The following is a 26187-nucleotide window of genomic DNA, read 5'->3' on the forward strand; positions in this document are numbered from 1 at the left end:
TCCTAGCTATATACTGCATTTTCTTCAGCTATGTCTCTTGATACAATTTCTAATTCCTTCACCACCCTGGTCACCCTTTTTTGCATGTTGTCCCATGCGTTGATACCTGTTTGAGGTAGCCACATGCTCTTACAACCTCCTCACTTTTCCTGGGTTTCAGCTACCTCTTAAAAATTTTGATTCTGTATATCCCAATCTGTGGGTCATTTTCCAAAGAAGAGAAAGTGAAAATTGAGTTGTTAGTTGAATAGCAACTCTTTTTTTTTCAATCATCACATTCTCATCCACCACATCCTGTAATTCTGGGTCTTCTTCGAGCTTCCTTTTATCCATAGGCCAACTTAAAAAGATCCCCTTTTTCTTAGTGGGATAGTTTATGTTGTCATCAAAATTTCATTTTTGAGAATATACTATCCCTCGAGCTAATTTTCCCTCTAGGCCCCTAGGCATTGGGAGCATCCCTATGCTTTCTTTGAACTCTGAAATCCAGGCTCCCAAATCCTAGAGTATATGTGGCAATCGCCACCTTATCTATCATCCCATGACCAGTTCCTCTCAAGACTCTGGTCATTTTTCCTTCAGAAGCAACATATTCTCTATATATCAGAATGAGATCCAGAATATAATTTCTCTTTGTTGCTTCCTCTGCTTTTTAAAGAAGAAACAAGTATTAAGGAAAGCCAGGAATTTGTTAGTTGATCTACCTTTAGCAGCAAAGAGTCCTAGCAGACATCTGTATAGCTAAAATTCTTTCTCACTGTTGTGTCTTTCCCTCCTAGTAACCAGGATGGGGACGGAAGGGCCTTCAGTCCATGTCAAATGGAAATTGATTGAAGGAACTAGGGATTTACAGTCTGGAAAAGAGAAGGCTCAGGGAGGACATGATTAACTGGGCTTCAAGTATTTGAAGGGCTGACAGATGAAAGGAGAATTCTGCTTGTTTGTTATATACAATACTTTATTGTTAGGTTTCTCCTCTTTGAAGATCTGTCTTCAAGCAGAGACTGGAAGGCCACTTGCCAAGACTTTACAATAGAGATTACTTTCAAGTGTTGATTGAATAAAATGGCTGCTGATGTCCTTTCCAATATAAAATTCTGTGATTTTGTGATCCTGTTTTGTCTGTCCCAGAAGGTCATTCGGAGGGTCAAATGAGATAACATATGTGAATAATTTCAGTTCTTAGTAATTGAGTAGAAATCTTTTGAAAAAGCTACTACTGTTACTTATAAGTATGAAAAAAATTCTCATGCCCTGCCTATTAGACTGTGTTAAAGCCAGTTAGCCACCTGCCTAATAGGCAGAACTACATGAGCTAATATTTATGGAAATTTTGAAATAAAATTCTGAATAAGAGATGTTGCTAGAAGGTAAAAAGCATATTTCATTGCAAAGCTGTGTCGATCTATATCTTTTCCATGTTTTTAAGGCCTTCCCCAGTTTTCATTATATATCATATTTTGGTGTAGTCTAAATATAAAGTATCATAGTTAACAGTTATGCCCTTACCTTCTCAGGTAAACTGAGCCAAAAAGAAAATTATTTCCTTTCGAATGATGATAGGAAATAATTGAGTTTCGTTTTTGAATATAGAGCCAAACAAGCCCCATCACGATTGCATACCTAATGACTATGGCAAAATATTAAGAGTTTAGTTTACGAAGGATCCTCAGAGTTTGGGATAAATAGGAGAAACATTAACCAAGCAGGAAGGTGGTAGAGAGAAGTTGCAGTTGACTAACTGCCGAGTCTAGTCAGTTGACAGTTTGAAATGTTCGAATGTTTGTCCACATACTAGCCCAGAAAAGGCTATTTACAAAGGGAATTGGGTATTAGTATGCGAAAGATTTGGCTCCAGTTCAGTGAACCACTTATTTTTCCCCTCTCCAAAGCTTCCAATTAAAATTGGAATTAGGAAATAGGACCAGACCTAGGGCACATGACCATGTAAGCCACTGGAAACCTACTGGTTTGAGCGTAAGTTACTGATTCTTAATATAGAAAGAATATTACTAAGTAATGAAAGAGTGTAAGATTTTAAATAATTTTTTTACTGCTGTTTTCCTTTATGAGTATATCCCATTTAAATTACTAATTTGGTCCAACTAATTTTTTTTTTGTTTTAATTTTTCCCTCTAGAGAAACAAATTTAAAGTTCAAAATGTCACTTGAAGTAACAGATCGGTATCTCCAAAAAGAGAGTGCCTTGGCAGCATTTGATGGTTTGTATAAAATAGCTCTTCCTGCTGCAATTTCGATAGATAATTTCTGTTTCTAAAATTTCTAAAAACAGTAAATTTTGTATGAAATGCTACATGTAAACATTTACATAGATTGAAATTTTTCTTTTCAACATAGGTTTTGTTGAGTGTGAAGAACCAAATAATCGACTAGATAAGTTTACAGGAACACTATTCTGGAGAAAAACAAGTTACTCTTTGGATTCAGATAAAATTTTGCTGCGTGGCTGTGTGATTAGAAATACTGATTTCTGCCATGGTTTGGTCATTTTTGCAGGTACTTTGTTTTTTCGTGTCATTAATAATCTGAAGTGAATAATAGAAATGAAGCACAGGGGCAGCTAGGTGGGGCAGTGAATAGAGCACCAGCCCTGGAGTCAGGAGGACCTGAGTTCAAATGTGGCCTCCGACACTTAACACAAAAACTAGCCATGTCACCTTGGGAAAGTCACTTAACCCCAATCGCCCTGCCTTCCCCCCTCCAAAAAACAGAACAAAAAAAAGAAATGAAGAACAAAGTATTTCCTCCCTGCCCATTCAACATCAAAAACATAAGGATGAACAGGTATATAATTGTTATTTTTCACATTTTGATCACATTAAATTTGGGGTTTGTTTATTTTTTTAGGAGCTGACACCAAAATCATGAAAAACAGTGGGAAGACCAGGTTTAAAAGGACTAAAATTGATTACTTGATGAACTACATGGTTTACACGGTAAAATATTTTTATTTCACTGCTCAAAAAGCTAACTTATTACACAAGTAATTTTTAAAACAATATTAGCTCCAATAATCAGCGAAGGACAATGGAAAGATTGTTGGGTTTGGGGTCAGAGGACTTTGGTTCATACTCCATCTTTGCCCCTTGCTATCAGGGTAAGCTTAGAACAGTTAACTTCACGAACTCTCCAGTTTCCTTATCTACAAAATGAGGAGATTGGACTTGATAACCTCTAAGATTCCTTTAATTCTCAACGTTTGATTCTTTGAAGGAGAAGCTCTGTGATTTTATCAGTATGGGAGTTTACCTTGTTCCATGATCCAACCTGTACAGCTTAGTAGATAGTCTTCTTGAGTTGCCATGGCCAAAAATTTCATTACCTGTTGACCAACCTGTGTATTTGGAGTGTGTCTAAACTTGGTACAGACAATATTGAACCTTTAATAATTAATGATAGCTAGCATTTACATAGTACCCAGGATGTACCAGGTACTATGCTAAGCACTTTTCCAAATTAGCTGATTTAATCTTCACAAGAACCCTAGGAAGTAGGTGCTATTATTATCCCCATTTTACAGTTGAAAAAAGTGGGGTAGATAGAGGATAAGTGGCTTGCTCAGAACCACACAACTAGTAAATATCTGAGGCTTGATTTGAAATTAGGTCTGCCTGACTCCAGGCGCAGAGCTCTATTCACTGTACTATATAGCTGCCCTTTCCACCAAACCTTTCCGGATTGGAAAGAGTTTATACCTCACGGGTATAGCTTTTGAGAATCTAGGGTCACTTCTATTAATGCAGAATTACATTTCAATAAAATTTTATTAATAGAGTCATCCATATGGCTCAGTGGTTAGAGTGCCAGGCCTGGAGTCAGGAAGGTCTGAGTTCAAATGTGACCTCAGATATGTAGTAGCTGTGTGACTGTAGGCAAATCATTTAACTTCTGTTTGCTTTAATCCACTGGTGAGTGAAATGGCAAACCATTTCAATATTTTTGCCAAGAAAAACCCAGGGACTGTATGGTCCATGGGGTCATAAAGAGTCCAACGTGACTAAACAACTGGTCAACAGAAACAGAGTTTTGTATTTTGGGGGGGAGGGGAGGAGTGCAAATCGGATACCGTTAGCAATTATCGAAGAAACCAAGTAAAACTTCAAAGGAAAGTGTTATGGCACTGTTGTGCTTCTTTTTATTTACGGATATTTCCAATATTTATAAATAAAGGAATAAGCCAAGCTATTTGAGCAGACAGGACTGGGAGTCTAGCTTGGACCCGTTCTTGGCCAAAGGCAGATCTGAGTAATACGTGTAAATGTTTCACTTTCTAGATTTTTGTGGTCCTTATCCTCCTCTCTGCTGGCCTAGCCATTGGGCACGCGTACTGGGTAGCGCAGGTTGGTAATTATTCTTGGTACCTGTACGATGGAGAAGACTACACACCTTCGTATCGCGGATTCCTTAATTTCTGGGGCTACATCATTATTCTGAACACCATGGTACCCATCTCCCTCTATGTCAGGTAATGAAGTCTCCTTTTTTGTTTTCTTGCTTTAAGCTTAATGAGAAGGTATGCAACTTATTATTAAATGGGCATCTATGCTAATTTACTTAAATGCTCTCTCATGACATAGAAAAAATGTTTTCCCCTTATGAAAAATCCCCTAATATGTTGAGCTTTGAAGTATATTCATAATCAGGCTTAGAAACTGAAATCAGTGTTGGGTGAGGAGATTGCATTTCTTACCTTTTGGAGGGGTGAGGTGAGGGCTGTTTCATCCCTGAAACCTTCTGGTGTCTCCTGCTCTTGTGCCAGTTTTCTGGGCACACGCTGTTCTGAAGCATGTCTCTCTTAACTGTGGCTTTGTAAGAGCTCTCTGGGGGGGATGGCTCTTCTATGCCTTGTTTTTTCTCACATTTGTAACTCATTTTTCACTTTGACAAATATTTACTGCCTCTTTTACCACCTTTTGATGTAGTGTTAAACAAATGAATTTTTTTCCTCACCTTCCTTAAGAAACTACAAAGTACCTCATGTCTCTGAAACAATCATTGCTAGGGGTGGCTAGGTGGTGCAGTGAATACAGCACCAGCCCTGGAGTCAGGGATGAGTTCAAATCCGGCCTCAGACACTTAACACAAAACTAGCCGTGTGACCTTGGGCAAGTCACTTAACCCCAATTGCCCTATCTTACCCCCACAAAAAAAATCATTGCCTTCATTTGGTAATTTTCTTTTTTTTTATTTCCAAAATTTCCTCTTTATGTTAGTTTTGTATTTAATAACTTGGGGGCAGGGTCTTATCATGCCTTGGGTTTATACTTTTCTACTTTTTTTTTTTTTTGCTTTTTGGAGGGCAATTGGGGTTAAGTGACTTGCCCAAAGTCACACAGCTAGTAAGTATGTCAAGTGTCTGAGGCCGGATTTGAACTCAGGTCCTCCTGACTCCATGGCCAGTGCTCTATTCACTGCACCCCCTAGCCGCCCTATACTTTTCTACTTAGAGCATAGATTCTTAATATTTACTATAGTGCCTGGCACATAATTTTTTTTAAATGCTTGTTAAATTGAATTAATAAATAGTCCAGGGACAGATGGGCATAGTGCTCTTTAATTACATGTGGTGATATTTGTCTTGTTTTGTATTTCATTGTATGTAATTACAGTCATCCTTTTCATATGAAGTAAAGCTCTGGATCAGGTCTCTGTATAGTAAGAAATCTCAACTCATCTCTGGTGTGATTGTTTGGGAAGATATCTGTCTATACCTTTTATGGTTTTGTGTAGTAAGTACTGCAGATACATTAAAATCAATAGTATTTATTAATTGCCTACTGTGTGCAGAGCACACCATGGTAAGCACTAAGGGAGACAGATATAACCCAAAAAAAACCCATTACAGTTCAGGGGTATATGGCATAGTACATATTGCAGAAATAAAATGGGTGTACACAGTATTTGGTGAGAGAAACAGAGATAAAGAGAGAGAAAAAGAGACAGACTCACAGAGAGAGAGACAGAGACAGAGAATGAGAGAACAAATCCAATGAAATATTTACTTTATGAGAATACATGAATTTTCTATTTTTCTCAAACTTATTTTTCTCTCCTCAGCAATTTTAGAGACATCCTTTTCCTAGTCGCTGATGGCTCTGAATGCTTTCTTATTTCTATCTGAGATGTACTTAAAATTCTAGACTCCATAAATGTTTTTAAGATTCCCTTACTATCCCTTATTTCAGATATTTTAACCTTGGCGACACTCATTTTAAAGGACCTTTCCTTTTCTGCTCATACTTATCCCAAGGCATTTATACCGCCATTCTGCAATCTGATCAGCACTACTTTCCTCAGCCCATTTGAGTTGAGGAATGGCGTGTCCCAAGATAAATTGTCTTAGATACAGTTTGAGGGAAGGAAGGAGTAGAGATTGTCATCACTTCCAGTAATACTCTGATGGAGGCATTTCTTAGTTGAATCTATATGACACTAAGTTGGAAGAAAATTAAAGTAATTGCCCTCTAGCTAATCAATCAATCAAAAAGAATCTGTTGAGTACCTACTATATGCCAGGCAATATATTTGGTGTTAGGGATAAAAAGGCAAAAATAAAACAGTTACTATCCTTAAAGAGTTTATAGCCTACTAGAGGAAATAATTTGTACATATGCCTTCAATAAGCTTTTTTTTTTACGTGCTTATTATGCCCCACATATGCCAAGTGCTGGTGATACAAAGAAATTTCTGTTCTCAAGAAGCTTACATTCTAATGGGGAGACAACATATAAATAAACATATATAAGATACATACAAATATACAAAGCAAGGCAATCAGGGTAGTATTAGCAGGTAGGTGATCAGGAGAAGTTTGATAAAGAAAGGAGTGTTTGAGCTGAGCTTTAGAAGAAAGAAGAGGTTGAGGGAGACAGAGGTGAGGAAAGAATTATGCCAGGCATGGAGACAGTCAACTAGCTCATTGGCACTGAGATGAAATATGGAGTATTGAATATGAGGAATAGAAGAAGACCATAGGAGAGGAGATGAAAGCCTGAACCAAGCTAAGTGTGAGTAGAAAGAGATCAATGGCTGAGCTGCTGTGGAATGTCTGCAGTTTGTTTTTGAGCAGTCCAACAAGTGTGACTCCTTTGCTTCTAGTGTTGAAGTTATTCGTCTTGGACAGAGTTATTTCATAAACTGGGACCTACAAATGTATTATCCGGAGAAGGACACACCAGCAAAGTCTAGAACAACCACACTGAATGAACAGCTTGGGCAGATTCATTACATCTTCTCTGATAAGACAGGAACATTAACACAGAATATCATGACATTTAAAAAGTGCTGTATAAATGGACAAATATATGGTAAGTATGAGCCATGATTTCACTGACCATTTGTGGGAGATGTATTGTGGATAGAGCTCTAGGCAGCACTGGACATAATAATAACAACTGGCATTGAGGTAGCACTTTAAATTTTGCAAAGTGCTGTGACATGTTGTCTCTCATTTGATCCTCACAACAGCCCTGTGAGGTAGATGGTGTTATTATCATCATTTTACAAATGGGGAAACTGAGGATGAAAGAGAGAGTAAGTGACTTGCCTAGTGTCTCACATTAGGTGTCTGAGGCCAGATTAGAACTCATTTCTTCCTAACTCCAAGACTAATGTTCTTACCCACTGGACCACCTAAATGCCTCTATACAGAGTAAAATAAGGGATAAGAGGGAACTTGGTAGTAATAAGATCTCTTTCTTGCTCTGAGCTTCAGCCACCACCCAGGAATATGATGCCACTCACTGGCAGGTACAAAGAATAAGTTGGTGGTTAAGTTTAATTAATAATATACCACATAATACTCCAAGTTTGCATACGGGTTTAAACTTTTCAAAGTACTTTTATACAACTTAGTAATCCTGAAAAGTAGGTAGAACAGGTATTTCCATTTTACAGATAAATAAACTAAAATGAAAAAGTCAAGTGATTTGCCCAAAGGCACACGCAGTTATTGACTAATAAAGCTGAGACTCTTATGACCTATGTGTCCAGTCTCATAGACAAGCTTTATTTCTGTTATACTGCATTGCTTTCTATAGTCAACGCATTAGACTGAACAAAGTCTTGTGATGCTATGAACAAAATTGTGATCGTTCAAGATGGTTATAATTTAATGAAACAGAAGAAACAGAAGCACATTTGTAAATTCTAACAAAACCGTATAAAACATACATAAAACACAATAAAAAATGGGGAAAATATATGTGTGTATATATATTTGCACACAAGTACTGATTTAGCTTGTTATTTTAATATTTTCTCTTATTTCAGGAGACCACCGGGATCTATCCCAGAATCACCACAGCAGGATGGATGTGAGTTCTTTCACTTCCTTCAAGGGTCATTTGTTGTTGACATTTTACTTGGGAACAAATGTTAGCTTGTCAATATTTCTGTGTGTTTAAAAATACATTTAAATTATACAATGATTGTTTTTTAGGCAAAAAAAAAAAGTAACTCAGAATGAAAATTTAAGCTTCATTGAAGCTCTTAGTTTGGCATTTTCATATTCAGCATTTTTTCTTCCCTCACCCCAGGAAGTTGATTTTAGTTGGAATACATATGCGGATGGAAAGCTTGTGTTTTATGACCATTATCTGATTGAACAAATCCAGTCAGGGAAAGAGTCTGAAGTTCGACATTTCTTCTTTTTGCTTGCAATCTGTCACACTGTCATGGTGGATAGAACTAATGGTAAGTAAGCATTTCACTGGCATTAAGAGAGCCTGAAAATTTATTATCTACTCTGTAGACCTCATAGTGAAGATTTAAATGCATTTAAATGACATACACAGCAAATTTCTCAAGAGTTTAATTAATTAAAAATAATTATTGAGCTTTTACTCTCTATATAAGGTATAAAAGATTCCAAGAAATAAAACATTTCAGCCTTTGAGTTTAAAATCTACCCTCTTCTTCAAGCCTTCATTTCTAAATATGGTTACATTTAAGGACTATTTTAAAGTTATGACTACTGGTTGTCTAAGATCACATTAGGAAATTTAAAATGTAAAATTATCCATCATTAGGATGGCTAGGTGGCGAAGTGAATAGAGTATGGGCCCTGAAGTCAGGAGGACAAGAGTTCAAATCCAGCCTCAGACTCTTAACACTCACTAACCATGTGACCTTGGGCAAGTCACTTAACCCCAATTGCCCTGCCCTCCCCCCTTCAAAAAAAAGGTAAAAAAAATTATCTATCCTTGACAGATGGTAGCCATTTGAAATCATTGGATATAGACATGATAACATAGAGCCCTGGTATGAGAAAAGGAGCAAAAAAGTCCCCTTGCCTCTCTGTGCTTAGGCATAAGTTGTGTCTATTTGTAAAGTATTCTCACGTTCGTGCTTTAATCAATATAGCCAACAAAAACACTTCAGTATTTACTTGTCACTGATTTCATTTATCTATAATAGGGCATAAATTGTGTGGAATGAAATAAGTTTAAATGCTAAATAAATAGTGACAGAGAGTGTTATCAATCCATAAATTCCAAAGTAAACTATTCTTCTGATGAATTTAAGGAGTCTAATAAAAGCTGTTTTCAGAGTTAAAATTGAGGTCGAGAAATGGAAAGGGGTTATCAGAGATCATGGTGGGGAGTGATGCAAACAGATGATACCAGCTCAGTCATAGGAGAGGTTAAAGTCTGTTTGACTGGACATCTCTTCACAGAATAAGGACAAAGTACAATGTCATAAAGCCACCTGGCTCTCTGGCTTTGAATAATTGATGATACTTTAAAACACACACACACACACACCTCTGTGGAGTTTCTTCCTTGGTGGTTATGAATCATTCTCAAAGGAAGACCACAGTTCTGTGAAGATGAAGGTCCCATGTTTTACTCTAAATTCCCCAGGGCAGGGGTGGGGAGCCTGCAGCCTCCAGGCTACACATGACCCCCTAGGTTCTCAACTGTGCCCCTTTGTCTGAATTGAAACTTCCCAGCACAAATCTCCTTAATGAAAGGCTTTGTTCTGTAAAATTTGGACTTCATCAAAAGGCTGCACTTGAGGAACTAGAAAGCCACATGTGGCCTCAAGGCCACAGATTCCCCACCCCTGCCCTAGAGACTTTGCATAATGAAATTAGAAACCTGAGTAGACAGTAATAGGATTTTTTTCTCATTTTAAACTCAACATGTCTTGAAGAACCTCATTATCTTTCATCCAAATTCTGTAATTCTTAAATTTCCTGTTTCTGTTGATTGATACAACCACTCTGTCAAGCTGAAAAAACCTGGAGTCTTTGTGGCATAATGGAAAGCTCACCGAATCTGAGTCAGAGTCAGGAGTCAGAGAACCTGAATTCAAATATTAACTCTTCCTTTTATTACCTTGTGACCTTAGATAAATCACTTGACCTCTGCCGGCTTCAGTTTCCTGAGCTCTACAGACTGAGGAGTTTGACTAGATCAGGGGTCTCCAGAAGTGGGGTGGGGTCATGACATGCTTTGGATCAACCATTCAGGAATTGAGAAGATCATCTCTAAGACTCTTTTCAGCTCTCAGTTGATGATCTTATGATTTTTAACTTTTTATTCTACCTCAGTCCCCACATTCAGTAATCCAAAAAGTCCCATTTTCCTTCACTGTGCCTCTTGCCTCTGATCTATCATTTCTGTTTTTAGTGCTGTTGCTTTCTTAATTCTGGCCCTAATTGGTTCTCTACTGAACTACCATAATACTGCTAGTTAATCTTACCTCTTAACCCTCCATACCTCATTCTATCTTTCACACTGCTGTTAGAATCACCTTTATCTAGTACGATTCTGAACACAGCAATCCTTACTTTATACCTAGGACCCTTCACATCAGCACCAGCCCCAATTTATCTTTCCAACCTTGACAAATACTGAGTACCTTCAGGCGTTCTACATTTCAGACAAACCTAACTATTCATCATTCCCTAAACCCTAACTATCATGTCAGTCAGTCACTTTGTATTTATTAAACATCTGTTACATGCTGGGCACTGTGATAAGTGTCTCTTTGTTGTCTTCTATTCTTGCAATGATTTTTCCTCCCATGATTGCCTGTTAATCCTTGTCTTTCTTCAAGATCAAAATCTGGTGCCATCTTTTTCAGAAAACCTTCCCTGTTGCCTCAAGCTATAATCTATTTCTCCATTCTAAATCTGATTAAATTCAATAGAACTTTGTTAAAAGCCTACACATATGGAAGGCATTAGAGATACTGCAGTTATCCCTTCCATATCATGATTTCCCCAACACAATTTCTATGTATCATGGGTTGGCATAAAAAAATTAAATGGGTATTTTGGGGGAGTTTTTTGGAAGCCACAGATGACACATGAAGGCCAGCAAATGACACAGAAAAGGTTTAGAAACTTAGAAATGCATAAAATATATTTATAATATTGTATCATATCTACATATTTCATCTTTTAATACCATGATAATTCATACTTCCTCTCTGGTGCGAAAGGAAAACCAAAAATATTTTACACAGATTTTCCAGATTGCGGGGGTAGGATGCCCCTAAGCCCCCCATGTGGAAGGGATATGTGTACAACAAAAAACAGTCCTCACCTTCAGGGAGATGCCATACTTTAGAAGGGATACAACATGCACACTGTTGTTAATGACAAAATCATTTGAGGAGGGAGAGAACAGATAAGACTTCAAAGAGAAGGTGTCATCTAAGATGAGTTTTAAAGGAAGAGAAGAATTCTGAAGGTCGAATCAAGGAAAAATCGCTTTCTAGGCTTGAGGATTGTGTCCTGCTTGAATGCAAGAAAATAGGAGACTGAGAGTCAGATGTGGGGAACAGCTGGTGCTGTAGTTTGTTGGAATTGTGGGAGAGATGATGACTCAGAAAGGAAGACTGGGAAAGAGGAGTCAGACTTCTTTTTTTAAAAAAATATAATCTTTTATTTACCCCGAATTACAAGTTAGAACAATATTTTAAACTTTTTTTTTAAGTTTTGAGTTCCAAATTCTATCCCTTCCTCCTTCCCTCCCTTTCCCCTTCCCTGAGATGGTAAGCAGTTCAATATAGTTTATACACATGCAATCATGTAAAACATTTCCACATTAGTCAGACCTCTTTTTGAGGAGGTCCAGGAGAGAACAGTGTTGCAGAAGCAAAGGGAAAAAAGTGTATCTAGAAGACTGACCAACCAGATGGTTGTAAGTAGTGTTGAAAGCGGCAGAGAGACCAAGTATTGAAAAAAAAAGCTATTGCATTTAGCAGTTCAGCATGACCATGAGTGACTGTTGAGAGAGTAGTTTCAGTGGAACAATGGAATTAAAAGTCAGACTTCTGCTTGAGATAGTGACTGGTGAGAAAGCACAGTTAGTGCTGGTGACTCTGGAAGTTGTGAGTGAAAAGTAAGAGATACATGGAACAGTAGCTTGAGGGGAGGGAAGGGCCAAGTGATTTTGTTTTTTTTACAGTAGAAGTTTGAACATTTTTGTAGGGAGGGAGTCAGGAGTTTCAAACCACTCCTATCGATTTATCACAATATAGCTTGTTCCTATCCATGTCACTTGCTAATTGATGGTAATATCAAAATAAGGTTGCCAGAAGGTGTATCTAGTGAAGAAAGCCCTGCTTCTGGAGGTAGGTAATTCTTCTGTGTATTTCAGCCCTTTCTTTTGAAAGGAGGAGATAGCAATAAGTGATGCTCCCTGAGACATGAATCAGTATTCCTATTGGAAACCAAGCCTTCTGAACATCAGGATCAGGTATCAACTGAGTCATATTTTATGTTATATAAATATGTTAACACAGCTCCCTGAACTTAAGACCCTGCAACAAGCTCTTGGTGATATTAAAAAAAAAGTGCGCAGACTTGGTATGAAACATTTCACTGGCCTCTGTATCTGTTCATTCACTCCTGACATATCTTCTGGCTTCTCCACCCACACTCTCTAATTGTGTCTCTCTCTTTCACATCTCTCACTCTCCCAATATCTCATTCTAGGGCAGATCAACTACCAGGCAGCCTCTCCAGATGAAGGTGCTCTGGTCACGGCTGCCCGAAACTTTGGTTTTGTCTTCCTTGCAAGAACACAGAACACAATCACGATAAGTGAGATGGGAACAGAAAGGACATACAACGTTCTGGCTATCTTAGATTTTAACAGTGATCGAAAGAGAATGTCCATAATTGGTAAGTCTCACTCAAAGTCTTCTATTCAAAGAAGTACCATTAAAGCACATTCTATAATCGCTAATTTATGTACCCATAATCTAATTTAGCTGGATTCCATGGTAAAAGCATTTGATAAACTAATTGCTTGACTCATGGGAAATTTCAAATCCTCTACTGAAACAGGTTAAATTTATATTTTTTTCCTTCATTCTTTAACCTTTTAAGACACTTAGTTAAAAAAAAAAAAAGACTAAGTGGCAGAGAAGTTTCCGACCTATTTTGGTGGAGATTTTCCTCCTTTGGGAATTTCCTATATCAGGGTAGTTCCAGTTACTTTTCCCATCATGTATATTACATAGGCCCCATTTACACTGATAGCTACAAGGTATAAGAGTCAGTTCATTCTGTTGGATGTTCTTGGCATCAAACAGATTCAGGACCCTGGGTATTGACCTTGGGCATGTAAGATAATGGATAGAAAGAGAACACAGTATTTTAAAGTGTTAAATTTCTTGTGGGAGGGAGCCTCTGGGCTCTAAATGTATATTTAAACAGAAATGTGTATATTCCACTCCTTTCAAGGAGATGGCAAAAAAGCAAAGGCGTTCCGCTTGGGAACAAAATGTGATTAGGAATCAAAAAATAGGGGGCAGAGTCAAGGTGGCGGAGAAGAAGCACGACCTCTGAGCGGCTCCGGCTTCCACCCTCCCCAATCCATGTCAAAGGGGACTCTGAACAAACTCTGGAGCTGCAGAACCCACAACATGACACAGAGAAGCTAACCTCCCGCTGAGGACAGCCCAGCAGGTCGGCAGGAATCAGGGCCGGCGCAATGCTCTGGGAGTTGAGCCCAGGCCTGCGTGAGCAGGAGGTTTTAGTGCCATGGCGGGTCTGACCAGCCACCGGATGGAGGGACTCCAGATCACCAACAGCTGTGGCTCTTTCCAGAATTATCAACACATTAAGGACACGTTAAGGAAAAAGTGAGAGGTCAGTGCCATCTGGACTTTGGGACCCAGTAAGATGGAGTGTGTTGGCTTTTTGCCCCCGGGGCTGCTGAGACGCTGGCAAAGCCAGCCAGCCCCATGTGGCAGCTTCAACTCCTGGACTGCAGAGTGTAGGGGGACCAAGCGACCAGAGTGAGGGGTAATCACTCTTGCTTTAACCTGCTTGGATCTGGATTGTAGTCAAGGGTGGAGGTCCTGGGGCATGTGTCCAGCTTGCCAGAGCGTGTGGAGACCTCAGAGAAGGCACCTATCTAATACCTCCAGCAGCTGAGAAAACCTCAGCGTTTGGGATGAAAGCTCCCCTGTCTGGTGGCAGAGTCCTACTGTGGCAAAAAGCCCAGGGGTCAAGTGACTGAGGGGTGACATGACCAGGCAAAGGAAACAAAGCAGACAGAAAATTCCAACAATAGACTCCTATTTTGGGGACAAAAAGGATCAAAGCATGGAACAGGAGGAAGACAGTGAAGTCAGAACTCCTACACCAAAAGCTTCAAAGGAAAATACGAGCTGGTTACAGGCCATAGAGGACCTTAAGGAGCAGATAAGAGAAGTGGAGGAAAAATTGGGAAGAGAAATGAGAACAATGCAAGAAAATTATGAAATGAGAGTCAACAGCCTGACTGAGGAAAATCATACCTTAAAAAATAGACTAACTCAAATAACAAAAGAGGCTCAGAAAGGAAATGAGGAGAAGAATGCCTTAAAAAGTCGAATTTTCCAGATGGAAAAAGAATCTCAAAAGCTCAATGAGGAGAATCATTGCTTCAGAATTAAATTGGAGCAAATGGAAGCTAATGACTTTATGAGAAATCAAGATGCTGTTAAACAGATCCAAACAAATGAAAGAATAGAAGGCAATGTGAAATATCTCATGGGGAAAAACCACTGACCTGGAAAATAGATCCAGGAGAGATAATTTTAAAATTATTGGACTACCTGAAAGCCATGATCAAGGTAAGAACCTAGAAATCATCCTCCAGCAAGTTCTCAAAGAAAACTGCCCTGATGTTTTAGAACCAGAGGGCAAAATAGAGGTTAAAAGAATCCACCGATCACCTCCTGAAAAAGAGCCCAAAAAGAAAACTTCTAGGAATATTATAGCCAGGTTCCAGAATTCCCAGATTAGGGAGAGAATATTACAAGCAGCCAAGAAGAAACAATTATAATATTGTGGAAAGACAATCAGGATAACACAGGATCTAGCCACTTCTACACTGAGGGATCGAAGGGCTTGGAATATGATATTCTGGAGGTCAAAGGAGCTGGGATTAAAACCAAGAATCACCTACCAAGCAAAACTGAGTATAATGTTTCAGGGGAAAATATGGCTATTCAGTGAAATAGAGGACTTTAAAGCATTCTTTTTTTTTTTAAAGTAATTGCAGTTAAGTAACTTGCTCAAGGTTACATGGCCAGTTTTTTCTGGGTGTGGTGCTAAGTATCTGAGCCCAGATTTGATCCCCAGGTCATCCCCACACTGGAGCCAGTGCTCTTACTCACTGAGCCACCTGACTGCCCCTAAGCAATTGGGGTTAAGTAACTTGCTCAAGGTTACACGGTCAGTTATTTCTGGGTGGTAAGTATCTGAGCACAGATTCGATCCCAGGTCATCCCCACTCTGGGGCCGGTGCTCTTACTCACTGAACCACCTGGCCGCCCCCACTTTCAAGCATTCTTGATGAAAAAAACAGAGTTGAATAGAAAATTTGACATTCAGATACAAAAAGCAAGAGAAGCATGAGAAGGTAAACAGGGAAAAGAAATCATAAGGAACTTATCGAAGTTGAACTATTAACATTCCTACATGGAAAAAGCAGCAATTGTAACTGATGAAACTTTTCTCAGTATGAAAATAGTTGAAAGGAATATAATTATATATTTATGTCTATATATGAGGGTATATGGGCTTATGAATACATATGTGAATGTGTGTGTATATGTTTGCAGGTATACATAGATAGAGGGCACAGGACCAATTTAATAGGAAGTGATGATACTTAAAAGGTGAAATTAAGACGTGAGAGAGGATATAATGAGAGGAAATGGGGAGAGACAGAATGGGGTAAACTATCATGGAGAAGAGGCAAGAGAAAATGGTTACAATGGAGGGGAAGAATAGGAAGGCAAAAGGGAAAAGGTGAACCTTATTCTCATTGAATTTGACTCAGGGAGGGAAGGACACACACTAAATAGGATATCTCTCCTTACAGGAGAGTGGGGGGGGGGGGGGAGGGAGGGGGGGGCCAGGTGTTTCTGGCGACATAATCTTGAGCAAGTTACTTAACCCCAACTGCTTAGGAGTGGCCAGGTGGCACAGTGAGTAAGAACACCGGCCCCAGAGTCGGGATGACCTGGGATCAAATCCAGGCTCAGATACTTAGCACCACACCCAGAAATAACTGGCCGTGTAACCTTGAGCAAGTTACTTAACCCCAAATGCTTTAAAAAGAAAAGGGATGGGATCAAAATAGAGAACAGAATAAGTGGGAAGTGGGATAGGAGGGAGGGAAATATAGTCAGTCTTCTACAATATATCTACTATGTTATTGTTTTATATTAGCCACACATGTACAACCTATCTTATCTTCCCAGTAAGGGTGGGTGACAAGGGAGGAAGGGAATGAATTTGGAATTCAAATTTTGAAAATCAAATGTTTAAATATATATATATTTGTGTATATATATATACACTATTATTAATACTATTTTATATGTAATTGGGAAATAAGATACACAGGCACTGAGGCATAGAGATCCACTGGAAAAGTTGAAAGGGGTATGGGAGAAAATATGGGAGAGAGCAGATTGGAGGAGGGGATATCCTGTGGGACTGCTATTTTGGGGCGGTGGATAGGGGAAAAACGGGGAGAAAATTTGTAACTCAAAATCTGATGGAAATGAATGATGTAAATCAGAAGTTAATAAAGCATTTGAAAAATGAAAAAAAATGAACAATAAAAAAAATAAAAAACATATCCCACCCTGCCAGAAATGGTGCTTTGCAAGAGAAAGACTTACTAAGCAGGGAACAGAATCAATAAATCAGCAAACTTTATTGAGCACCAACTATGTGCAGACATTGTGCTAGGCACTGAGAATCCACACAAGGTGTAGAAGTCCCTGCCTTCAGCAAGTTTACATCCCATGAAGAGAGATGTGTACATGTGTAAATATATGCAAAATAAATACAAAGGAGTTAGAGAGGAAGGGTACCAAAATGGGTCAAATACCACATTTACTTCCACTTACCCTGGAGATATTGAGCTAACATACTTAAATCCTCTCTTGTTTTATTTGTTATGAAAGGAAAGTTCTAGATGCTCAAATCTAATTGTGTAGCACTTTACGTATTAAGAAGCACTTATTCAGTACTGATCATTTATGGCTGTCATCACTGTGGCAACCCAGAACAAATAAAGGACTTGGACTCTGCCATCAATTAACTTAGATTTATTTGCAGAAATAGGACACCCATAGAAACAGTTATCAGTAAATAACAATAAAAGATATCATAAGGCAGTAAATGATAGTACCAAATGATTGATGCAAATAAGTTGATAATAATCATGGTGGCCTGGCAGTCAAGGAAGACTTCAAGAAGGAAATGAGAACAAAGTTAGCTCCTGAAAAATGGGAAAGCATCTATCATGTTCACTTTGCTAGTTGTTCCCATTTATTTAAATGGTTTGCTCATTCCTTGTAGGCAAAAGTCCTTGACTATTTTAACAGATTCATAATTGTTTAAAAGTCGTTATCAGTGGTTTTACCCTTAACAGATCTTAATACTAATGTTCTCCAATAATGACAACTTAATGAATGTGAAGCTTGCCTCAAAGAATCTAGCTTAATTCTGTATTTTCTTTTTCCATTAATTAGTAAGGACACCAGAAGGTCATATTAGACTTTATTGTAAAGGCGCGGACACTGTTATTTATGAACGGCTGCATCCGAAAAATCCTACCAAACAGGAAACACAGGATGCCCTGGATGTAAGTCTTGTTTTTTCATCTTGATTTCATAATCTCAAGTTAAACTCCAACTACCATATCCATCATTCAACATTGTCTAGTGGAATCAAATTAAGAGAAAAAAATGTAAGTTTTGTCTCTGTCACTAGCAAGCTGCATGGGAATGTGTATAATATACCAGAGGACACTTTTGTTTGCTGTTGTCAGATGATGATTGAAATCAGTGTGTTAATCCAGGATGGTAACACATTCCCAGGTGATTTTAAATGAGTCACTTAACCTCTCCACCAAAGTTCCTGAGGCCAAATAGGATTAATACCATTTCCATTTTACCCACCCCAGGCATAGTTTACCAAGACAATGTATATGCATTGACTATAAGGCAATAAGGGTGATTTTTTTTAATCATCATAATTCATCCAAATGAATGTTGCTTCCCTAAAAATAGTCATTCTGAAAGACTGTATACTTACTATATTGGTGCTACTATTGCCCTCAAACATTTTTGGAAATTCTTCTTTGGAATTACATATTTTTATTATCTGTGATGGTTGTAAGTTTTCACTCTTTAAGAAAGTTTTTTTTTTTTAACAGACAACAGTCATTCATGGACAAGTCTGGAGAATAATGTTGAGGATTAAACTAGGTAGAGAATCTTAAAAATTGGAAGGGAACATCTAGTCCAGCCTCACATGAAAGAAATATCTTATCTTATAGGCAATGGGGTATAGAAATCCATCTTGCACTACAAGAAAGTAAAGGGGGGGAGCATGTAGGGGATATAAGAGGGGGCAGATTTGGGGAAGGGTATTCAGTATGCTTACCATCTTGGGATGGGGAGGAGAAGAGAAATGGGAAGAAAAATTTTAACTCAAAATCTTGTGGAAATGAATATTGAAAACTAAAAGTAAATTAATTAATTTTTTAAAAAAAGAAATATTTTGTACAATGTCATTGAGAGGTAGTCATCCTGCCTCTGTTGATGGGGAATTCATTATTTAAACTGAAAGCATATTCTGTTTTCCAATTGTTCTATTTTTTATTATATTTTTCCCCAATTATATGTAAAAAAAATTGACATTAAGTTTTGAGCTACAAATTCTATCCGTCCATCCCTTCTCTTCCCCCTGTCTTAGATGAAAAGCAATCTGACCTAGGGTATACATGTACACTCATGTAAAGCATTTCCATATAAGTAATTTTTTTCTTCTGTTAGTAATTTTCTTTATTGTTGTTTTTTTAGTTTGATTTTTCATATTCTAATAATTAAAAAGGTCTCCCATATAACTTTTGCACATTAGTGAATTATAGACTGGAAGTCCATTATTCCTAGTCTGTCCCCTCCCCCTGCCCCTTTTTGGTTTACACATAATATAACTTTCCCTCCTTCTTCAAAAGACTTTCATATATTTGAAAATAGCTATCACTCAACAAACAAGTTGGTGAAAATTAAGTTCATACTGTATCAAATACTGTGCTAGATACTAGAGATAAAAACATGAAAGAATACATAAACCATGCCTTCAGATATGGCAGGTCAGCCATAAGAAAAATATATAACTTCATCTTTTCTTTAAGCTAAATATTCCCAGCATCTCGGACATTTTTCATATAAAAATGTCCAGATCCTTCATCATCCTGGGTACCTTTTTAAAATATATATATTTTAGCATAAATTTTAGGGGATTGAGGGAGGGTCTCTACCTCTAATTTTTATCAGAGTAGGGAACACTTCTATCCCTCCTTAATAATGTGGTGCCCAAAACTGGGCACAGTATTCTTGTTGTGGTTTGACCAGTGCAGAATATGATGATACATCTATGATGTATTCACTGTATTTCTTAGTGTTTCTGGATTTTAAATGTTTGTATTCAATAAAATTGTATCTATTTCTTTTTGTAATTATAATATCATGATATCATTTTCTTGAGTGGTTCATAAGCTTTCGTACTTTTATGAGCAATGGTAGCTTCATTGGAATAATTATATAAATTCTTAAAGTGCCTATTTTGAAGGATGACAATTCCTTGGATGAATATATAGTGTATATATTTAAAATAATCTTAATTCCACATCACATCACACTTTCAAGTGTTTTCAAAAAGTTGCTATATACAACAAAGTATTGTTGGTAACCATTAACATTAGCAACATCTTTACACATCCTTGAATATTTAGCTCTTAAAATTGAGTTCAACTGAGGATTAGATGTAAATTTTTATATATAATTACCATTCAAAACAATAATGGCTTTAATTTCTTCATAATGGAAAATTTTCTTGAATATTTTTTCCTTCAAGTTTTACTTTAGGGAATATGCAGATAATGGTTTCGTATTTGGTTTAAGGGAATGTCACTTGTTTGGGGGTCCACATGTGGTTGATTTCATTGTGGGCCTTATAAGAATACATTACCAAAGTTGTCAAGATTTTTCTTTAAAACATCATTTTGCCCCTGATGTATCATTGCGAATTTTTGGTGTTCAGTTTAGTGGAAGTAATAGTTTATTATGTGAAAAGATTTTTTTTTATTCAGGAATATATCTTTATGACAAATTTTTAATGGAATTATTTTAGCTTTTTGTTTTTTCACTTCAAGGTTTACTTTAGCTAATTTGAATGATGGAAGAATGTTAGGTCCTTTAGTTTTATGTTTGAATAAAAATGCCAGGTATGTGACACTTTTAAAAGTAAGGTAAATTTTGAGACACATGTTTAAGTCTCATCTATTAGCTAGTTTGTACATGATTCATATTCTCTCATAAAATCACTACTTGTGTTCACTTATTTCATTACTGCCAAGTAATATTTCAAATTCTCTCAAACAAAATAATTATTTGTGTCTTTTTAAATGAAAACAGGTCTTTGCAAATGAGACACTTAGAACATTGTGCCTTTGCTATAGAGAAATTAGTGAAAATGAGTATGCAGAATGGAATAAAAAATTCATGGCTGCCAGTGTAACCTCCACTAATCGAGATGAAGCCCTAGATAGAGTTTATGAAGAAATTGAAAAAGATCTAATTGTGAGTGTTAACTTTAGTAATTTTTTCTATTATAATTATAATAAAGGTAGTTATTGTATCAAACTTTTCATTTTCTGTGAACAGAAAGGATAATTTCAACAACTTGAAAATGATGGGATGGAAGTAGTACATGTAAGCTCAGTTGCCATCATCAAGGAAAGAGTAAAATTTCTAAGCTAATTGGGAAATGGGGAGCATTCTAATCTAATGACTACATTATGTTTTTCTTAAAACATTTTAAAATATGATTTAATCTATATTTTTACTAAAATACAAAAAATACCTATTAAAATGGAATTTTTACATAAAATAAGACATGCTTATTATTACATGAATGTTATTGCATGAGTGACAAGGCTTTTATTCCTGCAAATCAGCTGGAACACTAGAAAATAATATTGTTTATGATTGAGATTTTACCCTGTGGCTATTGATGATGGTCAGTCTTTATATTGTTTATGGTATTTGTTTTGCCATGTTAAGGTTAGTACATAACATACATCAGTTATTTTATAGATAGTGTCCCAGAAATTTGGTGATTTCACTTAAACTACGGTAGTATAATTTTTACTTGATATATGTTGTTGTCGTTGTCATTACATTTTCTGCATTTGTCTTTTAGTCAGTAAATGAAGTTACTCATATGGCAGTGAAAACTCTGTGCGTGTTTGTGTGTGTGTGTGTGTGTGTGTGTGTAATTTACCATGAACATGGAATATTAGCCAGCCCTTTGGTTAATGTCAGATGTTAGCCCACTCTTGAACATTAGCTAATGTACATAATTCTTAATTCATAATTTGATATTTTTTACATTCAATCATGCTATTTCTATTTGTTCCTGAACAATTATTTTTGGATTCTACAGCTGCTGGGAGCTACAGCTATTGAAGACAAATTACAAGATGGCGTCCCAGAAACCATTTCAAAACTTGCAAAAGCAGACATTAAGATCTGGGTGCTTACTGGGGACAAGAAAGGTAAGTTATTGTGTATGAAAATGAGTTTACAATTTCAGCATCTAATTTATGACCGGTGCCTTTCACTTTAGTATTTCTCCATTTATATCATGTCTACAGTGATCCCTAAGTACTCCAGCCCATACTGATCCATTTTCTTAAATCCCAACACTTTGTCTGTAACACACAGTTCAGCACATGATACCTACTGCTGTCATAGGGGATGTGCAGAGTTTCCCTGTTTCCTTCTTGCTGGTTACCCCACCAGTGTGCTAGCTTAGCACTTAGGAACTCGGCAATGACGAAGCAATCCTCTTACTGGCCAATAAGCATGATAAGCCAATTAGTCTTTTAAAAAGGAATGAAAAGGGAGTTTACTACTACTTTTTAAAAGGGAGTTACTCTATCTCTGTCTCACTTTTACTTACCATATGGCAAGTGATGTTGAGAGTTGAAGGAAGAGGGGTCACCCTTCCATCCCCTTTTCCCCAAGCAGAAATATTGAATTTCCAACATATGGTAGGTAAAGCAAGTGTCTTGCATAAGCAAGCCTGAGCCTGGGTTTTCAGTTGCCTCTTCTCTATTTGCTTTTTCCTCATTCACATGTGGCTGCCTGTAAGCAGCCAGAAGCTTTGTCATCCCCAAAACACCCAAGACCTGAGCCAGCTCACTCTGGTTGATCAGAAATAAGAAGGTCAATTGTTTGAATACAGACTGAGCCATGCTCTTTTTCACTTTTTTTCTTTCATTCTTTTTTCTTTTATTTGAGTCTTCTTGTACAAAATGATTAACATGGAGATATTTTACCTGATTGCACATGTATAAATTATATTTGATTGTCTAAGGGAGGGTAGGGAGGGAGGGGTAGAATTTGGAACACAAAACTTAAAAAAACAAATGTCAAAAAATTATATTGACAGGGAATTGGGGAAAAATTATATATAATGCACACACACACACACACACACACACACACACAGTTCAGCTCTTCACATACCCTGCAGCATGACACTATAATATACATCTAATACTGAATTTTTGGGGTGTGTGTGTTAACTGTTTTGTGTGAAACAGAACACTTGTTGACTAACAAAGCACCTTGCTGTTTTCCCTTAAAATTGCCCATTTCATAGTTTGACTAAAACCATTGCAACTAAAGAGTAACTTTAATTTTTAAATTTTATAAAAACCAATTAATTCAGTTCAGTTTTTATTAAGTTCCTACTTAATGACAGGCACTGTATTGGGGGCAGGGAAGACAAAAACAGAGCAGTCCCTGCCCTCAAAGAGACCGACCTCATTCCACTGACTTAACAATTAAATAGAAATTGATGGGCCAGCTAGGTGGCGCAGTGAATAGAGCACCAGCTCTGGAGTCAAGAGGACCTGACTTCAAATCTGGCCTCAGACACTTAACACTTACTAACCCTGTGACCTTGGGCAAATCACATAACTCCCATTGCCCTGCCTTTCCTCCTGAAAAAAAAAAAGAACCCTAAGTAAGGTAATTAGGATCAAAACATAGTGATTTGTTAATTGACTATATGACATGAGGTCATATAGTTAACATGGAGATTTAGAAATGGAATACTTTTTTTCATTTATCATGGAAATCTAAAAAAGGCAAATTTTAAAACTTTCCTTAAACCCACAAAATGCTACCTTCCATTGACTTTTTTCATATTATATGTACTTTCATGGAGAAAATTTCGGTGAGAGTGTATATTTCATTGTATATTTGAGATGAAGGTATTGTTTCAGATTTTGAGAATTATTGAATAAGAATACATTGTCTATTTTTATAAGTAAAATTCTATCGTATAAGCTATGATTGGTGTTTTTATGTCCTATTTTTAAAGGGTAAAGGATTTAAAGTTTCTGAATAGATTTCTTTTGCCAGTTTTCTTTCTGCATAAAATTGGCATAGCAAATTCTCTTTTAAAGTGACACTCAGGTTATATTCATCATTTGAAAATCATTATTACTTGGTAAGGTCGATTTATATTCAAGTCACAAAGTGACTTGGTAGGAACATCTTTTGACTTAATATTGTCCCATTATAGAAACGGCAGAAAACATAGGATTTGCTTGTGAACTTTTGACAGAGGACACTACAATCTGCTATGGTGAAGATATTAAGTAAGTAAAGAGAATGCATTCTGGGATACTTAAAAATGTCAAATTAGAGGCGAATCAAGAGTAGTTGATAAGAAGACTAGTGATGGGGGAAGTTCAGTACAGAATATATGCCTTAAAACAAGGTCAGGCAGTGGAAATTATACAAAGTACTTAAAATGTGATTAGTTTAAAGCCAATAAGCCTCATTTGGAGTTTATTACAGTAAAATCTGTCTTGAGATCTTCTTTCTTTCCCTTTAAAGGACATTTTTCCTAAGTTGGGAAAAAAAGAAGTGAGTCTTAATACCTTAGTATAAATTAACCTGGTAGCTTTTCATTTTTGAAAACAAGAGGAAGACTAACATATATCTCTGATTGGGTTATAAGAAAGGTTTCGAGACAAGTGAGCAGCTCCTCGAACTTTTGAGATAACCACATATCATCCTCAGAGTGAAGAACAGGTCTGGTTTCAAATGCCATCCTGAAGTTGAAATGCTAATTGAACTGGAAAGGAAGCATCAAAAATTCTTCATGCTAACTGCTGACCTTTAATACATTCCCAGAAAAAGTGTCATTTTGTTAGACAGATTCAAATATTTTTATGGAAAAAAAAAAGACACTAAGAGACTTAGTATACATAAATGTTAGTGATAGTCCCATTTACTGCCAAGCTGGTTCATTAGACACCCCCATGTAGTATAAGAAACCTAGAAGAAAAAATTTAACATAAAATTATATGTCTCACTCCTCAAAGAGAATGAGGGAAATTGATTATCATTATTAGTCCAGCTAAAGATGGTGGTACAGTTTTGTAGAGCACTTTGTTAGGATGCTAAGTTAGACAAAGAGTTATGGGATTAATTATCTATAAAAATGGGGCAGCTAGGTAGTGCAGTGGATAGAACCTCAGGCCTGGAGTCAGGAAAACTCATCTTCTTGAGTTCAAATCTGATCTCAGGCACCTACTAGCTGGTGGCAAGTCACCTTGGTCAAGTTACTTCACCCTGTTTGCCTCAGTTTCTTCATCTGTAAAATGAGTTGAAGGAGGAAATGGCGCAAACCACTTCAGTATCTCTACCAAGAAAACTCCAAATGGGGTCACAAAGAGTCAAGCATGACTGAACAAAACCAAAAAAAATTTACATAGTTCATCTCTGAAAGAGATGATGAGACTATTTTTCTTTTGTTTTCCAGGTTTAAAAACTAGTAATTTAATAAATTTACTTTTTAAATAATTTTAATAAATTAAAATTTTAATAAATTCACAATATATTTATTTATTTATTTTTAGATAACATGGCTGATCTCTTAGGCTGATCAGTTTTAAACTAATCACAGACTTAAATATTTTACATAATTCTCATAGCATATAGAGAAGCAATGTGGTTTAAAGCAGACAGGATATGCTGAGTTCAAGTCCTATCAATGATACATACTGGCTGGTTGACTCCAGTCATTTAAACTCTGAGTGTACCACTCAACTCTAAAAATATTATAAAAGTTGTCATTCTCCCTTATTAACTAAAGGAGTCTCAAAGGAATCTCCCTGAATCAATGAAATGATAGTTTTGAGGGAAAGGTATATATAACCATTATACACACACGTGTGTGTGTGAGAGAGAAAGAGAGAGAGAAGACAGAGAGGAGAGGAGAGAAAAAGACAGAGAGAGAAATGGACAAGACGAGACAGAGGAAGAAGAAAGAAAGAGAGTGCTTTATTTTTTTCCCTTCATGATCTTACTGACCTTTTACAAGTCATGGTCTTAATAAATGAAAATTCAGTCTCTTTTATGAAGGTGATTAAACTTGAACCTTAGGGAGAAAACGAATTTTTGCAAGTGGCAAATTTGTTAATTTAATCCTGATACTTGAGGTATTTTATCTTCCTCCTGAGTACAGATGTCAGCTGCCATATCCTGATATTCCAGAAAGTCCATGAAAGTATTATTCCTGTACAGTGTACTAAGCAT

At 36.9% G+C, this 26187-nt stretch overlaps 1 protein-coding gene across 1 annotated transcript in view; it reads left to right on the forward strand.

Moving 5' to 3' along the window:
* Positions 1-26187, forward strand: part of LOC138171903 (phospholipid-transporting ATPase IC) — a 164404-nt gene that overhangs the window by 107778 nt on the left and 30439 nt on the right. The window contains exons 9-20 of the mRNA XM_069101458.1: positions 2140-2222; positions 2359-2517; positions 2869-2957; positions 4296-4486; positions 7120-7328; positions 8293-8336; positions 8559-8715; positions 12974-13162; positions 18028-18140; positions 20980-21144; positions 22010-22121; positions 24164-24239. Coding sequence (XP_068957559.1) covers positions 2140-2222; positions 2359-2517; positions 2869-2957; positions 4296-4486; positions 7120-7328; positions 8293-8336; positions 8559-8715; positions 12974-13162; positions 18028-18140; positions 20980-21144; positions 22010-22121; positions 24164-24239 — 1587 coding nt within the window. The remainder of the gene's footprint in view (positions 1-2139; positions 2223-2358; positions 2518-2868; positions 2958-4295; positions 4487-7119; positions 7329-8292; positions 8337-8558; positions 8716-12973; positions 13163-18027; positions 18141-20979; positions 21145-22009; positions 22122-24163; positions 24240-26187) is intronic.

Source organism: Petaurus breviceps, unplaced genomic scaffold (assembly GCF_028583685.1).
Source record: "Petaurus breviceps papuanus isolate PSGF00001 unplaced genomic scaffold, PetGlider_PUasm1.0 128, whole genome shotgun sequence".
Taxonomy (NCBI): Eukaryota; Metazoa; Chordata; class Mammalia; order Diprotodontia; family Petauridae; genus Petaurus; species Petaurus breviceps.